This window comes from Cnephaeus nilssonii (assembly GCF_951640355.1).
Source record: "Cnephaeus nilssonii genome assembly, chromosome: 10".
Lineage (NCBI taxonomy): Eukaryota > Metazoa > Chordata > Mammalia > Chiroptera > Vespertilionidae > Cnephaeus > Cnephaeus nilssonii.
Window position 1 is genome coordinate 64,368,044 of NC_137081.1, and position 18,373 is coordinate 64,386,416.

Genomic DNA, 18,373 nt, shown 5'->3' on the forward strand with positions numbered 1-18,373 from the left:
AGACTTCAATGTTCAGCTCATCAAAATAGTTATATTAATTAGTAAATCTACTAATTTTCATAACCAGCTGCATATTCAATCTATGTATATTAATTAATATTTAATCTTGTTAAGTTTGATATTTAAAAAATTCTTACTGACCTAAGTTTTCATCAAGCATATGCTGTTAGCTTACATATGACTGGTCACATCCATATCATTACTAGACATTTAGTCTTACCCCTTTTAGCTATTTATATGCCAGCACTTTTCTTACATTAATCAATTTTAAACTTGTGTGTTTTGGTACTCCCAACACTGGGAATCCGGATCCAATGTTTTACACAGATGTGAGGAATAAGAAAATACATGTTTAAGACTATATAAAATAAGTCTACACTTGACATCCAGATGAAACAAGAATATAAATAAATGTTTGTCTTTACATATAAACTTAAATACATCATTAATAAAATACATACACTTTTCAATATGAACTGAGACCTGAAACAAAGTAAGTTGAGGTAAGGGGTATCAAAATTTGAAGATATAATACAATAAGACTAACAATTCTCATCTAAATGATTGAAGGTATGCTTAATAAATATTTAAAATAGTTTCTTATTTCATGTAACTTTAATCTGATAAGTGCATAAGATTAAATTTTCATTTGTGTGGAATTATCTAAAAAGGAATATGAGTCATTGAAAAGCTAGAAGCCCGTTTGTAATAAGTATCCTGTTAAACACAAAACATAGTTTCATGAAATTCCTTAGATTAAGAATACCAAGAAGACACTAATGATTTCAATTATCTTCTCCGCCTCATATTCTTTTTAACACAAGAGGCCAATGAATAGTTCTGCATTAAATACAACAAAACAACACGAACATGAGTTGTGGAGGACGGCAGGTGCAGGTAGTGACACTGGGGAAAAACACTTGATCTAACTATCGGTAACGACGACAGAGGTCACAGTGCTGTCCCAGCAAGGTGGTACGATAAGGTCTACACATGCCTGTACAGCAGCTTATTATTAAAAGCTTCAGCAGTTTTCTCATTTTCAGAAACACTCTGGTTTTCAAAGCCCACTATTTCCATATTTGAATGTTGTCTCAACAACCACCTTTTATTTTCTTCCTGTCATTTCCCACAAATCTCCCAGATCATTAGTGCTGTGTTTTGAGTATTCTTTTTAATGTTTTCATGACCAAGTTTTTGATGTCTCAATGAATTTCCCTCTTGAGTGCTTCTTTACATTTTTAAAAATTTCTGAGGAATCTATTGCACAAAATGCAGTTCTTTCTAATGTGTCTGCTTTTAAATAGATTTGTCTCCATTCATAGTGGATGAAAAGATACAATAAATTTGGGTTCAAAACCTTAATGTCAATGCTAAAAATAATGGTTTAGTTCTACAAGAAAACTGTAAAACAATATCAAGATTAAAAATTCTGGAAATCAGGTTTTCAAGCCTTTTTTTTATTTATTAGAAAACTTAAATTATTACCCTTTTTAAAAAGGGAGTAGTCAATATCCATTTTTTAATTTTCTCAAATAATAATAAATGATAGCAAACTAGGATAAGAAAACACATTAGAAGACAGCTTTCTACTTCATACAACTTCTGGTTACCTCCTCCTAGCCATTCACCTATTTCTGGTCAGCAGCAAGAACAGAAAATCCATTTATCTTTGCCTTTTTGGGTTTTCCACGATGAGCTTCATTTACCTGAATACAAACAAAAGCTAGGGGACACAGGTTTTATATTGCATAAGCCAAGAACCTGGCTCATGGGCCAGGATGCCCTGCCTTCTATGGCTTCTGTAGTTTAGAGTCCAATGGTTAACATGACCAAGTGGAAGTTGGACGATATTCGAAATGACACAGATTGACGACAAATAACGGACACACATGGAATCCCCGTGGCTGTTGTTTTCCCCTAGCAGACAGATCCCTAGCATTCTGTAAATGAAATTATAAATACTAAAGAAATGATGAGAATTTCACAATGGGGAAAGAGGATCATTTCTTATCATAATAAATATTTTGGTACAAATTTTAAAAAACGTAGAAAAGTTTAGTACCTCTGGGTACTTTTTTCTAAGAAAACCATACCTGCTTCAGAACTTGTTTGATTATAGCTGCTAACAATGCTGTTTGGTATCACTGGAGTGGAGGACGTTGAAATTCTTGACTGAGGTGGATTGGGATGTAATGAGTTTCCTAAAGCCATGCCCGACTGACTGAGCATCCCACAGTTCCCGCTAGCCTGAATCTGATTTATCAAACCTGCAAGATGGTGGTTGGGGACTGAACTGTTACTGTGAACAAAGTTAGTGTTTGCGTTGTGGCAGTGCACGGCTTCCCCTCGTATAGGGATGTTCTGTGTCAGTGAATTCTGAAGAACACTGGAGTTCATACTGGGATCTGTAAAATGCAGCTGGTTAGCAGAGCAAGGCAAAGCAGTATTTGAGGCCCCACAACCCGGGGTACTATTGCTACTCAAGTGAGAGCTTTGACAACTCATAGACTGTAGTAACTGAGACATTGAACTGATGGGGAAAGAACCCTGACTTTGCTTCCTTAGCAAGTCGGGTCCTGGTTTAGGAACTGAAGAACTATCCATTTGAGACTGTCTGAGCAAACTCAAAACTGTGGTAGGAGGCTGTTTTCTTTTCCGCAATGAGTCTTTTTGCTGAGACATCAGCTTATCTCTTAGTGCTGCTCGACCACTTTGCCCTTCACCTGTTGGGAGAAGCATGTTGGCAGTAGGAGGGAACATGGTGTTTAAAGTGCTATGTCCTTCAGTGTTGCCACTGCCAGCAACAGCTCCAGAATTGCTACTGCTGCTACTGTTGTTACTAGCAAGTTTGTTTTGATTTGCTAGCTGTGCTTTGGCTGCTGCTGAGAGTAAACTACTTGCTGGAAAGGAGGCAGCATTGTGCTGGTTCAAGATCTGATTTAAAGGCATTCCCAGCAAACCAGGCTGACTCTTTACAGAACCACTTCCGGCAGACGCAGCAGGAAAAGCTGCACTGCTTGGGGTAGTTAGTACATTACTCATTCCAGCAATTAATGGGTTAGGGATGTCCTTGTACTGATGATGTCCATCGGACTTGGTGGAAGGGCTTGATGGCATTGATGGCCGTGGGGACCCTATTGTTGACCTTGGTGACCTGGGTGGAACCTTAATACCACTGCAAGCGGCTTGGGGTCCTAGAGGTGGCATCATGAAATTTCCATGATCTGATGATGTGGAAGATGAGCGTGATCTTTGGGGCGATGCCTCAATCCTTCCGATTCCAGCCCCCATCATGTGCACTGGGGATGTCACTGGAGAAGGGGACAGGGAGGTTGAAGCTGAATGCTGAACTCTTTGAACATGACTCCCATGATTCATGTGACCAGGTTTTACGGTTGGCAAAGGGAGATTACTTGGCAAAGGAACAACAGCAGGAGGCATGCTTACATTCATCACAGGTACCTGAGAGTGGACATTTGAATGGAAACTAGTTGGATTAATGATAACAGGGTTCTGATTCGCCGGTTTACTAGGAATAGGGTCAAGAATGCCAAGTGGATCTTTCTCAGATGTTAATGGCTTTTTCTGAAGAGCACAAGAAGGTGGAGGAGGGGGAGGTGGGCCTTGGGGTAGTTTGTGGTGGAACATTGCTCGTGGTATTTCCATATTATTTGAAAAATTACACATTGGTTTTTTCATTACTGGACTCTTTGTAGTCAAGGTTGGGGAGAGAGGTATATTAGTCCTTCCAGCCATTGCACAGGATGACTGTACAGGAGAACCGTGTAGCATTACTGAAGGTGGAGAGAGAGGAGTCCTATTCAGGTGAATAGGACTGGAATTGGGAGCTCCATGAAAACCAGGATTATTTCTTGTGAAAACATCAGGGCTTCCAAGTGGGTCAGTCCTCGGAGAGATTGAGCCATCTCCATAAATCTGGGATCCTGACGATGCTGGGCTGGGCAGGCCTCCATGGCTGCCACGGAATGGAGATTTCTGTCCATGTTCACTGCTGCCCAATCTTTGCCGGGGGTAGACAGGGTGGAGTTCTTGTTGCTGGCTTCCAGGCAGTTCTTGTACATAGAGCCTTCCCATGGCATTTGATGATCCAATCATTAACTTGAAAGGATTCTTACATTCAGGCATTACAGAATTTGTAATTCCTTCATGAGACTTATTTCTTATGGATCTTGGAGTTGCTGCCCGTGAAGGTACTACTGGAGTTGCATCTGATGTGAAAGAAAAAGAAAAGTCTGTTAAGTCGTCTCAGCTCTTTTGTATTTGGGGGTGGGGGATGAGGAGGGAGGAAATGAGGAAGGGAAGGCAGCTGGAAATAGAAATTTGCAAATAGAAGCCATGCCTCTATGCAACTAGAAATTCTCCACTCTACATTAAATTTTGATTTAAAAAGTGCACGTTATTCTCCCTTAGTTGGCCAAAGGTCCTCAATTAACTGCTCATTATGTTTGTTTGCCTCTTATCTGTTGAGAAAGAATGAAAATCTGAATCAGTTCATACTGACTTCAGCCATTCTAATAATATTTAGAATATGCAAAATCAAGATTGACAACCCACATAGAATTGATGATGTTACTATCTTGTTGAATTTGAAATTTTTAGGAACACAGTTACAATAGAAAATGGTTATCTGTGTGGCATATTTTCTTGGGTGATTTAAATGAATTGCCATTTTTACCAGAAAATCTGTTGCCCTATAAATGTTTCTGTTATCTTACTGAAACCTCATCAGGACAGCTATAGAAATGCTTCTTTATCCCAACATTTTCACTGTAAGAGTAAAAGAGTCTTACTTTTTGTGAATTAAGTGAATGGAGTTCAGAATCTTTTATAATGGGAGCGATAACAATGGTAAATGCAGTGATACTGCAATCATGCCTAACTTCCCATCAAGTCTATAACACTGCAGTTTCTTTGACATTAACCAGTCATTACTGTAAAAACAACTTTAGTCAGTCAACTCAGGTAAAAGGCTGCAATTCTTTTATTAGGACAGAATTCCTGTGCAACATTCAGACTGCTAAATCTTTAGTGCTGGGTTCTAATTGCAATTCCTCTTTTTACAGAGTGCATCTCTCCCTCACTGGCCTTTGGAGTCCCTTCAGTCCCTTTGGAGATCAACAGAATACAGGCAACAAAAGTAAGCTGGCCCACTGGACAGAGCTTTCACATTATCTTGTCAGAATTCTAGGCTCAAGTTGTTTAGCCCCTAAGGATGTTTAACTATTTTATAAAGTTGTACCTTGTAAAACAGGGATGGCAAATAAAATTGATTTCCTAGGCCAAGTCCCATCAACTGGTGGTGGCTGCTTAGAGTGCTTTGATGGAAAGGATGCTGAGCCTTGCTGGGCTCTGTAGAAAATGCCACTGAATCTATTACAGGCACAGAGGTTGAGAGTGACCTCATTCATACTATATGCTGGCCATCCCCATTCTAAGACTTACAACATATTGACAAGTACACCTGGATTCATTTGCAATCAGAAATATACTTACTTACATGGATACTTGCACATCTAAGATAAATATATTTCTCCTATCTGCTAGGTAATATACAGATCGAATCAGATAATTTTTTTTAAGACAGTGGTTCTTAATTTGGGGTACACAGAAATCCAGGTAGGGTGCATTCAAGAAGTAAGAGAATGCAGGGGAGAAACCAAGATGGCGGCATAGGTAAACACCTGAACTTGCTGCCTCACACAACAACTTCAAAACTATAACGAAAAGACAAAACGGACATCATTCAGAACCATAGGAAGGCTGGCTAAGTGGAAATTCTACAACTAGAAGGGAAGAGAAAAGCACACTGAGACTCAGAGGAGCTGCGGAAGTAAAGTGCAGAGGTACAGAGGTGCACACGTGGAGAGGGCTGGCAACTGAGTCCACGGCAGGCTTTTTCAATCCGCAGGGAGACACAAGCTCCCGACTGCTCTGAACTCCAGTTCCGGGAGAGACTCTGGGGACCCAGACTCATACGGGAGAAACTGGACTGTCTGGCAGTGGGCAGAACTCAAGAGCGGCTTTCTCTCAGAGGTACTTGCAGCGATTACCAGGGGACACTGAGACCCGGGGGCCTCATACGGCAGGGCTGACGGGAAGCCATTGCTATTTGCTCTGCCCTGAGACTCGGCCCCATCCAAGCTGTGCGCAGAGGCTTTTGCATATGAATGGCCTGGTCCTTTGAAATCTAAACTTACCTAACAAACTGAGGCTGAGTCAGAGAGACCCAGAACATCCAAAAGAAGGCCCAAGGCCCCACAGCAGCTTGCATTGCTTCACATCAGGGCCTCATCTGGGCACCTCCAAAACCCAAACAAAGAAGAGGAATCTGCAGATCTCTCTGTAGCTCCTGCTGGGTGGCCTCAGGCAGAGGCTAAATTAGCACTTCCTTGGAGATCCAAGAGCCAGTGTACCCAGGGGTCAGAGTAGGACCACCCAGATTACAACTCCTCAGCCATAAGGGACACACTCAGGGGGCAGACTCAGTGAGCACCAAAGCCCCACTGAAGCAAGTCTTGCCCCATAAGGGTGTCTCCAGCACAGAAGTTCTCCCAGCGTAGACACAGCTGATCCTCACACCCAATTGGTCTGGAGGTCAATTCCTCCCAGTGATACCAACAACAATCAAGGCTTAACTACAACAAGACTGTGCACACAGCCCACAAAGGGGTGCACCAAGAGTGTCCACCTCAGGTAACTGGAGAGGCTGAGCCACTGGGCCCTATAGGACACCTAGCACACAAAGCCACTCTATCAACTCAGGGAAACAGTCAAAATGCGGAGACAAAGAAACAGGTCACAAATAAAAGAAATGGAGGAAAGCAAATGACTGGATATAGAGTTCAAAACTACGGTTATAAGGTTTTTCAAGAATTTCCTAGAAAAGGCTGATAAATTTAGCGAGACCCACGAGGATATGAAAAAGGAACAACTAGAAATTAAGCATACACAGACTGAAATAAAAATAAAATATACAGAGATCCAACAGCAGACTAGAGGATCACAAGAATCAACTCAAAGATTTGAAATACAAAGAAGCAAAAAACACAACCAGAAAAGCAAAAAGAGAAAAGAATCTAAAAATATGAAGATAGTGTAAGGAGCCTCTGGGACAATTCAAGCATACCAACATCCAAATTATGGGGGTGCCAGAAGAAGAGAGAGAGCAAGATACTGAAAACCTATTTGAAGAAATAATGAAAGAAAACGTCCCCCACCTGGTGAAAGAAATAGACTTACAAGTCTAGGAGCGCAGAAAACCCTGAACAAAAGGAATCCAAAGAGGACCACACCAAGACACATCATAATTAAAATGCCAAGAGCAAAAGACAAAGAGAGAATATTAAAAGCAGCAGGAGAAAAACAGTTAGTTACCTATAAGGGAGCACCCATACGATTGTCAGCTGATTTCTCAACAGAAACTATGCAGGCCAGACAGTAGTGGCAAGAAATATTCAAAGTGATGAATAGCAAGAACCTACAACCAAGATTACTCTACCCAGCAAAGCTATCATTCAGAATTTAAGGTCAGATAAAGAGCTTCACAGATAAGAAAAAGCTAAAGGAGTACATCATCGCCAAACCAGTATTGTATGAAATGCTGAAAGGTGTTCTTTAAGAAGAGGAAGAAGAAGAAAAAGGTAAAGATAAAAATTATCAACAACAAATACATATCTATCAACAAGTGAATCTAAAAATCAAGTGAATAAAAAAATCTGATGAACAGTATTAACTGGTGAATATAATAGAATCAGGGGCATAGAAAGGGAGTGTACTGACAATTCTCGGAGGGAAAGGGGAGTGGGGAGGGCTGGAAGAGACTGGACAAAAATCGTACACCTATGGATGAGGAGAGTGAGGGTGGGGATAAGGGCAGAGTGTGGGGTGGGAACTGGGTGGAGGGGAGCTATGGGGGAAAAAAGAGGAACAATTATAATAATCTGAACAATAAAGATTTATTAAAGAAGTAAGAGAATGCAGTGAACATACATTTGTCTTTGGAAATGTGGGTTTTCTGTTTCTAGCATGGTGAAGATTCTGGATAGAGTAATTTCTGAATGTAATATATGAAAAGTTGAGAACCAATGATATAAGAGAATTGTAGCAGAGAAACTCAACTGAACTTACTTGCTTGTTAAAAAGAGATTTTCAAAGTTTGCAATATAAATAATATATGAAAAGTAGTTGGGGTACTAGGTACCTGAATTAGTCTTATTACAGGATTGACTGTGTTCTCTTCGGGAACAAAACTACAGACTTGTGTCTTTTCTTGGGTATTTCAATAATTATTTACAGTTAAGTGATTAAAAATTTAGACATTGGCATTTTTAAATGTACAACAGACAGAAAAAATATATACAACAGAATTTAGAAAATAGCTGTGGTTTAAAAAGGATTTCTTCCATACCTGGGGAAACATAGTTACCATCTTTAAAATAATAGGAATACTAAATAAACAAACAAAAGCCATGCCGCCGTTATGATACACTTAGGAACTAAAGTATTAGGAGAGTTGGCAAATATAAATGCTAGGTACCCATCAAGGGCTTTCATGGAGACCTTTCAAAAGAATAGGCAGAAACTAAATGTATGTTTATGTATGTTAGAGGTGAAAATTACTATACAATTCTTCTTAACATTTAAGGTTGAGCTTTAAATAATTAAATGTTTAGATATCAATTTCATAAAATTAGTAAGTTGATATAATGTTATGCCTGAAGCTAGTAAAAGAGGCAATTAATCCAATAAAGTATACCACTGTAAGAGTGGATGGAGGTATGCCTCTCATACCTGTTCCAGTTAAATACTTTTCTTTATTTTTTAATAATGAAGCTTGTTAAGATATGAAAAGTTTTTTGTTTTTTTGAGAACCAAATCAAGACTCTGTTAAGGTAATTAAAAAGGCAGCAAGGCAGAATGTAGAAAGAGGTAAAACTGGTTGATATGAGGCAGCAGCAGATATGAGCATATGCAAAAGTGAAACCATAGTTATGTTGAGGTGGCAAGATATTGGTAAATGTCAAATAATCTATTACTATTAAATGTCTTTAAACTGTGGCAATATTTTTTTAATTTAAAAAATGTAGCTCATCAAAAGAAAAAATAATCGCTTAAAAGATTGTTTTTTTTCTTACATACCTTAGTGGAGCAATGTTTTTCTGATCATCCCTGTTCAAGCTTAAAGGTTAGAGGTTATTGGAAAGGAGCTCTCTGGTCACAGCTGCTGAATTATCTCCCTGCCCTCTTCACATGAGTGCTAAGTGTCAATCTTTACCTGTCCGATGTCACAACTGCTCCTCTTTGTAAATAAGTCCATAATTTGACCCCAACTTACCTACGCAGGCTCAATCTTCCCGTCAAGTCAGATTAGCTTCCACATTATCGATTCTACTCATTCTGGACAAGAATTGTCTTATTTCCCTCATATTTCTAAATCCTACAAATTTCCAGGTTGGTTCAATTCTGAGTTCTGCTGTAAAGCCTTCTCTGATCACTACAGGGGACACTCGTCATCTGTAGTTAGAGCTCTGCAGAACATCACTTATCCTTCATAAACACTTTGGCACTTAGTCACATTTTATTCTGAATTACTATTCAAGTGTTAAGTAGATTGTAATATTTTGGAGGGAGTTTATATTCTAGCCCTTACAAAAAGAAGTTCCCCAGTCTCATATCATGGATTCCACAGATTACTTATTAATCTTAAAGGGAAAAAGTGCCTTAACAATGGAATGATCAGATGGATATAACTATACCCAAGCCATCAAACTTAATGTCATTGATATGGGATAAATTGACATTATGTGCCTCCTGAGGAGGACATAGTATCACCTGTGCAGTATTCTTAGCAAAAATTGTTTAACTTGAATATAAATGAGGAAACAATCAGGCAAATCCAAATTGAAGAACATCCTATTAACACTGACCCGGACTCTTCAACAGTGTCAGTGCCATGAAAGAACTAAAGATGGGGACCTGATGCAGATTAAAGACATGGAACAACTAACTGCAGTGCACAATCTCTGGTTGCATTCTGGATTTAAAAAGTCTGGGTTAAAAAATAACTATAAGAAATTATTAGGACAACAGGAGAAATTTGAATACAGACTACATATTAGATAATATTGTATCATAATATTTTATCAGTGTTCAATTTCCTAAATGTGACAATTAGATTTTGGTTTGTGAGGAGAATGTCCATGTGTGTTGAACTATTTAGCGGTCAATTTTTATGACATCTGCAATTTCTAAAACAAAATTGTTAATTGGTGAATGTAGATGAAGGGTACGTGGTACTCAATAAACTGTTCATGCAATTTTTCTGCATTTTGAAATTAAAAAAAATATATGAAAGCATGCATTCATGCGTACAGGTTTGTTGGGGGAGATATAAAAAGTTCCTAAAAAGGTAAGATCTACTAGTAGGTGCTCAATAAACAGCTATAAAATGACAGAAAAAAATAACACTGGTAGTTCTTGGAAATATTATTAGTTGCATTTGAGGACTTGATACCCACATTCAAGTGCAGCCCTAAGAAAAAGCCTACCTTTGATTCCTAAAAATCCGCGTCCCTTTCTCTTTTGTTAGCCCAGCTCTATACCCCATAACATGCACATGTGCTAATCAGTCTTTAGTCTAATTGTTTAACTAGATGATTTTGATGGGACACTTTGGGAAACAACTTCATGGGGATTTTTCAGAATGAGTTTGCTACTTGAAATAAAATGATAAAACATTCATGACTTTGAAAGCATTGTGCATGTTTGAAAAGTGGACTTGGAAAATGCTTGGCCAAGTGATCTCCCATGACTCCGCTAGGAGAGGCGGGGTGGGTGGGATTCCTAAACCCTTCACCACGTTACATACTTGTTCCTCCTCCGGGACTGGTAAGCACCAGAGAAGGATGTGGGGCTTCCATGCTTTTATGAAGTGTGGCCACTGCGATGATTTTCCTTTTATGTATGCATAGCTTTGTGACATCTTCATCGGCTTTAACGTCTTCTGCAGTTCTCTGCTTCACAGCAGCTCCAGGATCAAAATTAAACACCTGGAAAAAGAATGGCCTCGGTTTAGAGCATGTCGTAAAAGCATAACATAAAAAGTTGCTTTTTAAAAACATTTCTTGACATAGATTAGGCTATCAATATGAATAAAACTTTCTCAAGTTATTTAAGAAAAGCAACTTGATGTAACTTAATAGTACTTCTGCTGAACTCATGGCTTTTAGTGGCACAGTAAATAATGAAAATTATCCTAATTCCACGATAGCCAAGATAAAAAAATATATATATGCAAAGGTATAGAATCTATGTTCCCTGATGTTATATTTCCTGATGATATAACAGTACAAAAATAAATGAAGTTCAGTTTAAAAATCCAAAAGCTGACATTTCTATGTGCTAACTTTTCCTTTGGCTTTATTTTATTACTATATTAATATTCCTTTTCACCTATTAAAATCTATTTTTCTATTAAATAATCTCATTTATTGTGTACATATTTATGAGATGTTTCAAATGCTTTTTTCTTTTTTGGAATGAGGTGAAAGTGACACAAATAAAAAGAAAAAAGGTGTCTGTTAATCTTATTCTAAAATTAGCACTATAATAGATACTCAGAGAACAAGAACCTGCTTCCATAATAAATAATATTTTATCATTTTAAACAGTTTTTACTTTCTAACTTGCAAAGGAGTAAAACGGTTTCACGTTTTGAGTAGGAAGGTGCAGTTCAGCTTCATGATTTCAGAAGCATTGGTGGCAGATTTATCAACACCAGTGCTAAAAATAACATTGCAGATTGAGCAGTTACAGGAGGGGAAAACTACTGCACTATTAAATGGTGAACATAGGTAGAGCTCTAATAAAATGTGCAAAAAAGGCTTTCATAAAATATTTAATATGAATATAGGTTTGTCACCTTTGAAAATGACTCTGGGATTTGAACCACTTTCCACAGTCATTAAGCATTCCAAAATGCATGCAAAAGATACCTAATTAGATAGACTTTAAAATGCATATGTGATTGGAGAAGTAATATAAAAATGAAATGCCAAATGAGAAAAGCAAATATACGAAACACCTAGAAAATAGAAAACTGCTGATAAAACTGTTGTGAAATGGTTACCTTGGGAAGAATAAGAGGACATTCCAAGCCACACTTGCATGTTCCGTCAGTAAGCAGGTATGTTTTAACCTGCTCCAAGCAAGATAACAAAGACCCACTGGGACTGTAAAAATAGTTCAAAAAAGCATCAGGAAATAATTCTGACTGCACATAACATATGAAAAAAGGCATAATTTATAGTCTTACTGTCCTTCACAGGGTAATATTTTATAGTAGGGAAAAGCATTCTCTTTGTCAATATTATGCTAGCTGCTAAATTATAGCCTCTTAGCACTATCGCTCTTTCTTTTGAACCAAAATATTTCTCAGAAGAAGACAGATCTTCCTAGAAAATTAAATAAAAGTATTTGGAAAACCAAGCGTGGACTAGGATGGGGGAAAATGCTATTCTTAAGAAAAGACGACAGGAGCAGGCAAGAAAGGAACAAGAAAACAACATGAAAGTAATCATTATCATTTTAAACCAGAAGATCTACTTTTGAAGCTGTTTGAGGAAAAACTGAAATTTAGGAACACATTGGAGGTCAAACCAGAAAGTCACTAAGTGTATAAAAGTTGGAGCTAGCAAGTTCTTTCCTTTAATCTTGGAGTCCAGAACCAAGTCGTCCCTATGTAAAAATAGGTTTCTTTCTTTTCTCCCTTGTCCATATTTCTTTGAAGATAGACCTGTGTGGCCCAACTCGAATTACACCGAAGAGCCAAATGGTACTGACAAGGAGAGAGGAGCCCAGCAGATCGGACCAAGGACGAGGGGACGCTGGAGGAAAGAGGACTTCAGGTGGCAGAAGCGGTGCTTGCAGGTCTTCTGGCTGGTAAATGGGTACTGCTCTCAAGGTTATTACTCTTGGTTTTAATTTTTTTAAATTTTCTTCTATTTTCATTTACTAGAATAGTGTGGGTTAGTTTAAAATGGGCAATTTGCGTTTTAAGACCTTTATTATTAAAATACTGATTTTTACAACCTTGAAAATTATTACATACTTTTCATTCAAGAATAGTCTTTTATTTATGACTGTTTACCAAAACCTTCACTTACACTTTCTGATCAAATTTGGATTTGACCAGAAATAATACAAAGGATTACACTACTAGGGGTAGATTATTCTGCTTCTACAAAAACATGGGGAGCAGTTTTGCATCTATAAATGAACCAACTTTAAAATGCAATTCATGTTTTATTTATGGACAATCATGTAAGTGACTTATGCATGTAGAAAATCTCAATTAAAATCCTCAACTTTGCCAATTCACTCACTCATTTATTGAGGCTAACGAAGTTTTCCAAATGATCTGTAAAAAATAATAACTCCCATATTATCGACTTGAGTTCCATGACAGGGGTAATGACCAGAGGTTTGGGAGGTCTGCTAATTTACATAAAACACGATCACCAAACAGTTATCATGTGTAAAGTTCATGAGTTTTGTGACAAGAAATTGCCTAACATTTTACCGTTAAAGAAGGTGTACAGAATAAATCCTAGAGGAATTTAATTGTAAAATTAAACCTGAAGACAAGAGTTCCTGAATTCTATTAGAGTATTCCACTCTAGACACTTCAAAAACACTTCCTCTCAGTCAGTCAGCTGGGCTCTTTTCTTCAGCTGTACCTCTTTAATTAACTTTTTGGAGTAATAATTAATGTAAAAAACAGCTACAAGTCTTATGGCATGGATAACGCTTAGAAGATTGGAAGCAGGTGGGAAATTTAATGTGCAACCTCAACGCCTCCCTGAGGCAGGAGCAGCTGGAGACAAACCTAAAAATTACAAGCCAACTGCACATTGAGAAGGGAGCTATAGGAGTGTAGCCCCTTATATGTGTTCAAGCAGTAATTTAACTCCTTACAAACAAATCAAACCCATACTGGCTTAATTTATCTGAAGGTGTTTTACCTTATCTGGCAAAGTTAGTTTTCAAAATAATTCTTAGTGCACAGACTTGGATTTGGAGAACTCACGCTAACTCCCACTAACAGATAGCGGAATCTACCTACACTTGGAAAATCCTGAACAAGATAACTGGAAGATTCCCAGACTTAGCTTGGTTTAACTCAGTTTTCAGCAATCTAAAAAGCTGATTGATCTTTCATAGGAATGAAGATGAAGTAAAAAAAAAAAATTAGGTCTTCAAGATCCTAGATTCATTTGCTCTAAGATGGATACATATTTGCTCCTTATAGACTAGAACAATAATAAATATTAACAATAACACTGATACCTTGCTATATTATATTAATAACAAAGTATTTCCGGCAGTTTGTTAACAGCACTGGCAATAGGAACACGTGAGAAAGTGACCCATGTGTCCGTCTTAACAGGACAAGCTCCACATCCCCTGCCTTCTCATTCCTTCACTCCTCTGCACAGAGAGCACATCGCTAGCATCTCAGAAACTAAAGAACTACTGTGCCAGAGAGTTTCAACTGGTAATGAAGTTTACCTCCAGAAACACCTTACATCAAACAAACGCAGGACAGACTCTGAACTGAATTTTGAGTTGTTATGGCATGAAATAATTTATGTTTATATAACAGCGAATACCTCATTCATATAAATACATCTTTGAACAAATGGAAAATTCCGTTGAAGCAGAGACACAAATAACTGCACTTAAAATAACAGCATTAATATCATGATGCGACTTGATAACTTTTAAAAAGTTCTATTTCTAATAGTCGTTTATTACATAACAAAGAGATTTTATGGTGTCCTAACTTTTCATATAGTACTGATAAACTGCTAAGTAAGGAACTTAGGTGTCAATTATCTATAATAATAAAAGTGTAATATGCTAATTAGACTGGACAACTTTCGGGGCTGTGAGGGAAGCCCGGGTCCCGGGTGCCAGAGGGAAGCTGGTGCTGGCAGCCGGGGGAAGGAAGTCCTACTCTTGCACGAATCTCATGCATTGGGCCTCTAGTTAATAATAAGATGGAAACTTCTTGCCAACAGTTCAGTTATTCTATTCAACTTGTTCTATAAGAGATACTTGCCTGCAAAACTCTATAGAGCAGGCATTTGCATTTTATTTGTATGATTTTTATGTGAGAGATGAAGACCCATCTCCATAGTGACCTTTTCTTTTTTATTATAATATGCAAGGATATAGATTAAAAACGGTGCAGGAAAAATAGGAAAATTATTTTTACCTAATATCAGGCATTAAGAAGTCTACTAATTAAAACTGCCTATAAATATAAACACTCCACCTTACTTCGGAAAATCCAGCTGAAGCACTCTGAAGGATAGAATAATATTGTCGAGGGACCTTGGGTCTATTTCTAGTATTTACATTCCCTTGTGAATGTGGTAACGATGCCTACGTTTCTTTTAGAAATCTTCATTTTTCTTTATCCTTGTTACAGAGATAAGCAGAACAACACGTTATATAAACACAAGTAATGCGTAAAAATTCTCTCTTGTAACCTAAGGCAATTTACATCGCAAAATAGGACAGAATATAAACACTTGAATATTTCCAGCACAAAGATCATTTATTCAAATTTATTTGAGGTGCTGTCAGTCACAATATTTTGCTCCCTCAGAGGAACAGGTTCTACTTCCTTAATTTTGGAACGGCAACTTGGAGGTAACATAGGGAGTAATAAGGGCTCACCTGACATAAAGCACTCCATTGTGATCCACACGGCGCTGCCAACCCACAGGAACTTGTATAGCTGGAAGACCTCCATCCTTGTCCCCTCCGTCACACTCCTTGCCTCCATTCATTTTCTGTGTCTGCTTGGGACTCTCCAAAGATATCAGCAAGAAGATGATATCCTTATATTACAGGGCATGGTGGCCTTCAAAAACGGCCAGTGCAGCATAGTTGTTCCCAGACTGTACAAAATGCATGGGCATGCTCCGGCTCAGTTTGGAACCAAGTCCTTGAAATCTGCCATTGTGGAAAAAATCAGTTTCCCATTATAATCTACATTAAATAACCAATATTTAATTCCTAAGGATGGTCTACATGGGTAAAGCGGAGTGCTTCTGGCTAAGGAAAACCATATTCACCAATGCTGGTACCTGTCTGAAGTGGGGGAGGGAAGGAGGATAAAGTTTTTAGTTCGACATTTTGTCTTGAACCTTGATGTTGGACTAAAATAATCTCAACTCTTTAGAAACCAGTCTCATTTTTACAATGTGAGTCGGTTAATATTTCTAGGTACTACCCGCCTTTATAGGCCACATTCTTTAAACTTTCTCTTCATCTTCCAATCTGAATCCAAGATGTTGCAGGTTGGTTCATCTGATGTGTTCATGTCTTCAAAATTCCAATAATGTAGCCTGAAACATATATAAATATATTAACTGTATATTAAATGTTGCAAAACTAAGAACCTGTACACTTTTATAAATAGAATAAACTGCTAAGTGTACCAAACCACTTTGATGCCCCCTGCCATCAAAATCACAAACAAATTCAACTTGTTTTCTTCTTCTAATGATCCACTTAAGCCAATTTGCTTGCTCTTCACCACATGAAACTTTCTAATTACTAGAGGCCGACCCATAATTATGGCATTACACACACACACACACACACACACACACACACACTTCTTTAACTCAAAATAAAAATATATCTCTCAAAACCTCTTATGACTTGACAACTGGAAAGTTATATGTTAATCTAATCACAATGGATCACTTTACATATCCTTATGATTTACTTTTTTAATCATCATATTGGCCTAAAGAATAAAATGTTTCTGTTTTTACAAGAAAAATAAAAAGGAAATAAACTTATAGTACATTTCCAAATATAAGAGAAGGTTTCCCCCCACTGTTCTTGAATCCAAGAGTGGAAGTTGCTTTATAGTTAGAAGTTACAAGCTCCCTTCTATTATGGGGCATGCTCTCTTAAGTCCTTTATTGTGTCACAAGGTACTGTTGGGGGAGGACATACTAGCTTGAACCAGCAGGAATCGCTGCTGGTGTAGAATGCTTATAAGAGGTCATCTTAAAGGATCTGTTAAATAAAAAAAGATGACAAATACATTTAAAAAAAGATTTAGTACATAATCCTTGCAAAGATTGTATGTCATAGTTTCTGGCTTATTTGTTGTGGTAAACAAGACTTTTTATAATCAATTTAATATATAGTGTATGATTACATTGTGAGACCCACGAAACTACACTAAAAAGGGAATGAAAAAAATTTTCTCATATTATATGAGAGGGACTTGTGGTCTGTGATAAAAATTTCCAGGGACAGCATCACCCACAGATTCAAAAAGTGTTATATCTCAAATAACTTAATGGAAGCCAGGTGATATGCTCTGGAAAGCTATGTTAAATGACTTAAGATTCACATGGAAGTACTAAAACTGTTTCAAAAAAATTAAATTAAAAAGTCAATATTTTAGCCCTGGTCGGTGTGGCTTGGTTGGTTGGAGCATTGTCCTGTGCACCAGAAGGTGGTGGGTTCGATTCCCGGTCAGGCATATACCCAGGTTGTGAGTTTGATCCCCAGTTGGGGTATGTGAAGGAGGCGGCCAATCAATGTTTCTCTCTCATACCAATGTTTTTCTCTCTCTCTTCTTTCCTCTCTCTCTCTCAAAATGAATTTTAAAAGTTAATATTTTAGAGACTAACCTATATAATAAAAAGGGAATATGCAAATTGTCCATCACTCTGCCACAAAGATGGCGACGCCCACAGTGGAGGCGGGGGTTTCCGTAACACAAGATGGCTGCACCCACAACGGAGGCCAAGTTCCCATAACAAGCCTTAATGAGCAATCAGCAGGGACTTCAGGCCGCGGCCCCTGCCCGGCGAGGCTTGATGGGGGACCTCAAGGTGCGCCCCCTGCCCTGGTGCTGGGCTGGGGGATCTCAGGCTGCTCCCCCCGCCCCAGTGCCAGGCCACGGGACCTCGGCCTGCACCCCCCACCCTGGTGCCAGGCTGGGGGACCTCAGGCTGCACCCCCCGCCCCAGCATCAGGCTGGGGCACCTCAGGTTGTGCCCCCCACCCAGTAGGGCTTGACGGGGACCTCAGGCTGTGCCCCCCTGTCCTGGTGCCGGGCCAGGAGACCTGAGGCCGCGACCCCCATCTGGCAGGGCTTGACGGGGGACCTCAAGGTGCACCCCCCCCCCCCCGCCCCAGTGCTGGGCCGGGAGACCTCAGGCCATGCCCTCCACCCAGTGGGGCTTGATGGGGGGCCTGAGGCTGCGCCCCCTCCCAGTGGGGCTTGACGGGGGACCTCAGGCCACAC

General features: G+C 38.8%; 1 protein-coding gene across 6 annotated transcripts in view; it reads right to left on the reverse strand.

The window, feature by feature from the left end:
• The window catches only part of MBD5 (methyl-CpG binding domain protein 5), a 410,559-nt gene that overhangs the window by 44,425 nt on the left and 347,761 nt on the right, over positions 1 to 18,373 (reverse strand). For 5 of the 6 annotated variants that reach the window (XR_013814139.1, XM_079783243.1, XM_079783239.1 and 2 more), the window contains 4 exons: positions 15,769 to 16,442; positions 12,152 to 12,254; positions 10,892 to 11,072; positions 2,097 to 4,232 (listed from right to left, as the gene is read on the reverse strand). Coding sequence is in view for 5 of the 6 variants with exons in the window: in XM_079783243.1 (XP_079639369.1) it covers positions 2,097 to 4,232; positions 10,892 to 11,072; positions 12,152 to 12,254; positions 15,769 to 15,881 (2,533 nt within the window). In the remaining variant the exon portion in view is untranslated. The remainder of the gene's footprint in view (positions 1 to 2,096; positions 4,233 to 10,891; positions 11,073 to 12,151; positions 12,255 to 15,768; positions 16,443 to 18,373) is intronic. The other variant, XM_079783240.1, reaches the window with a different exon arrangement.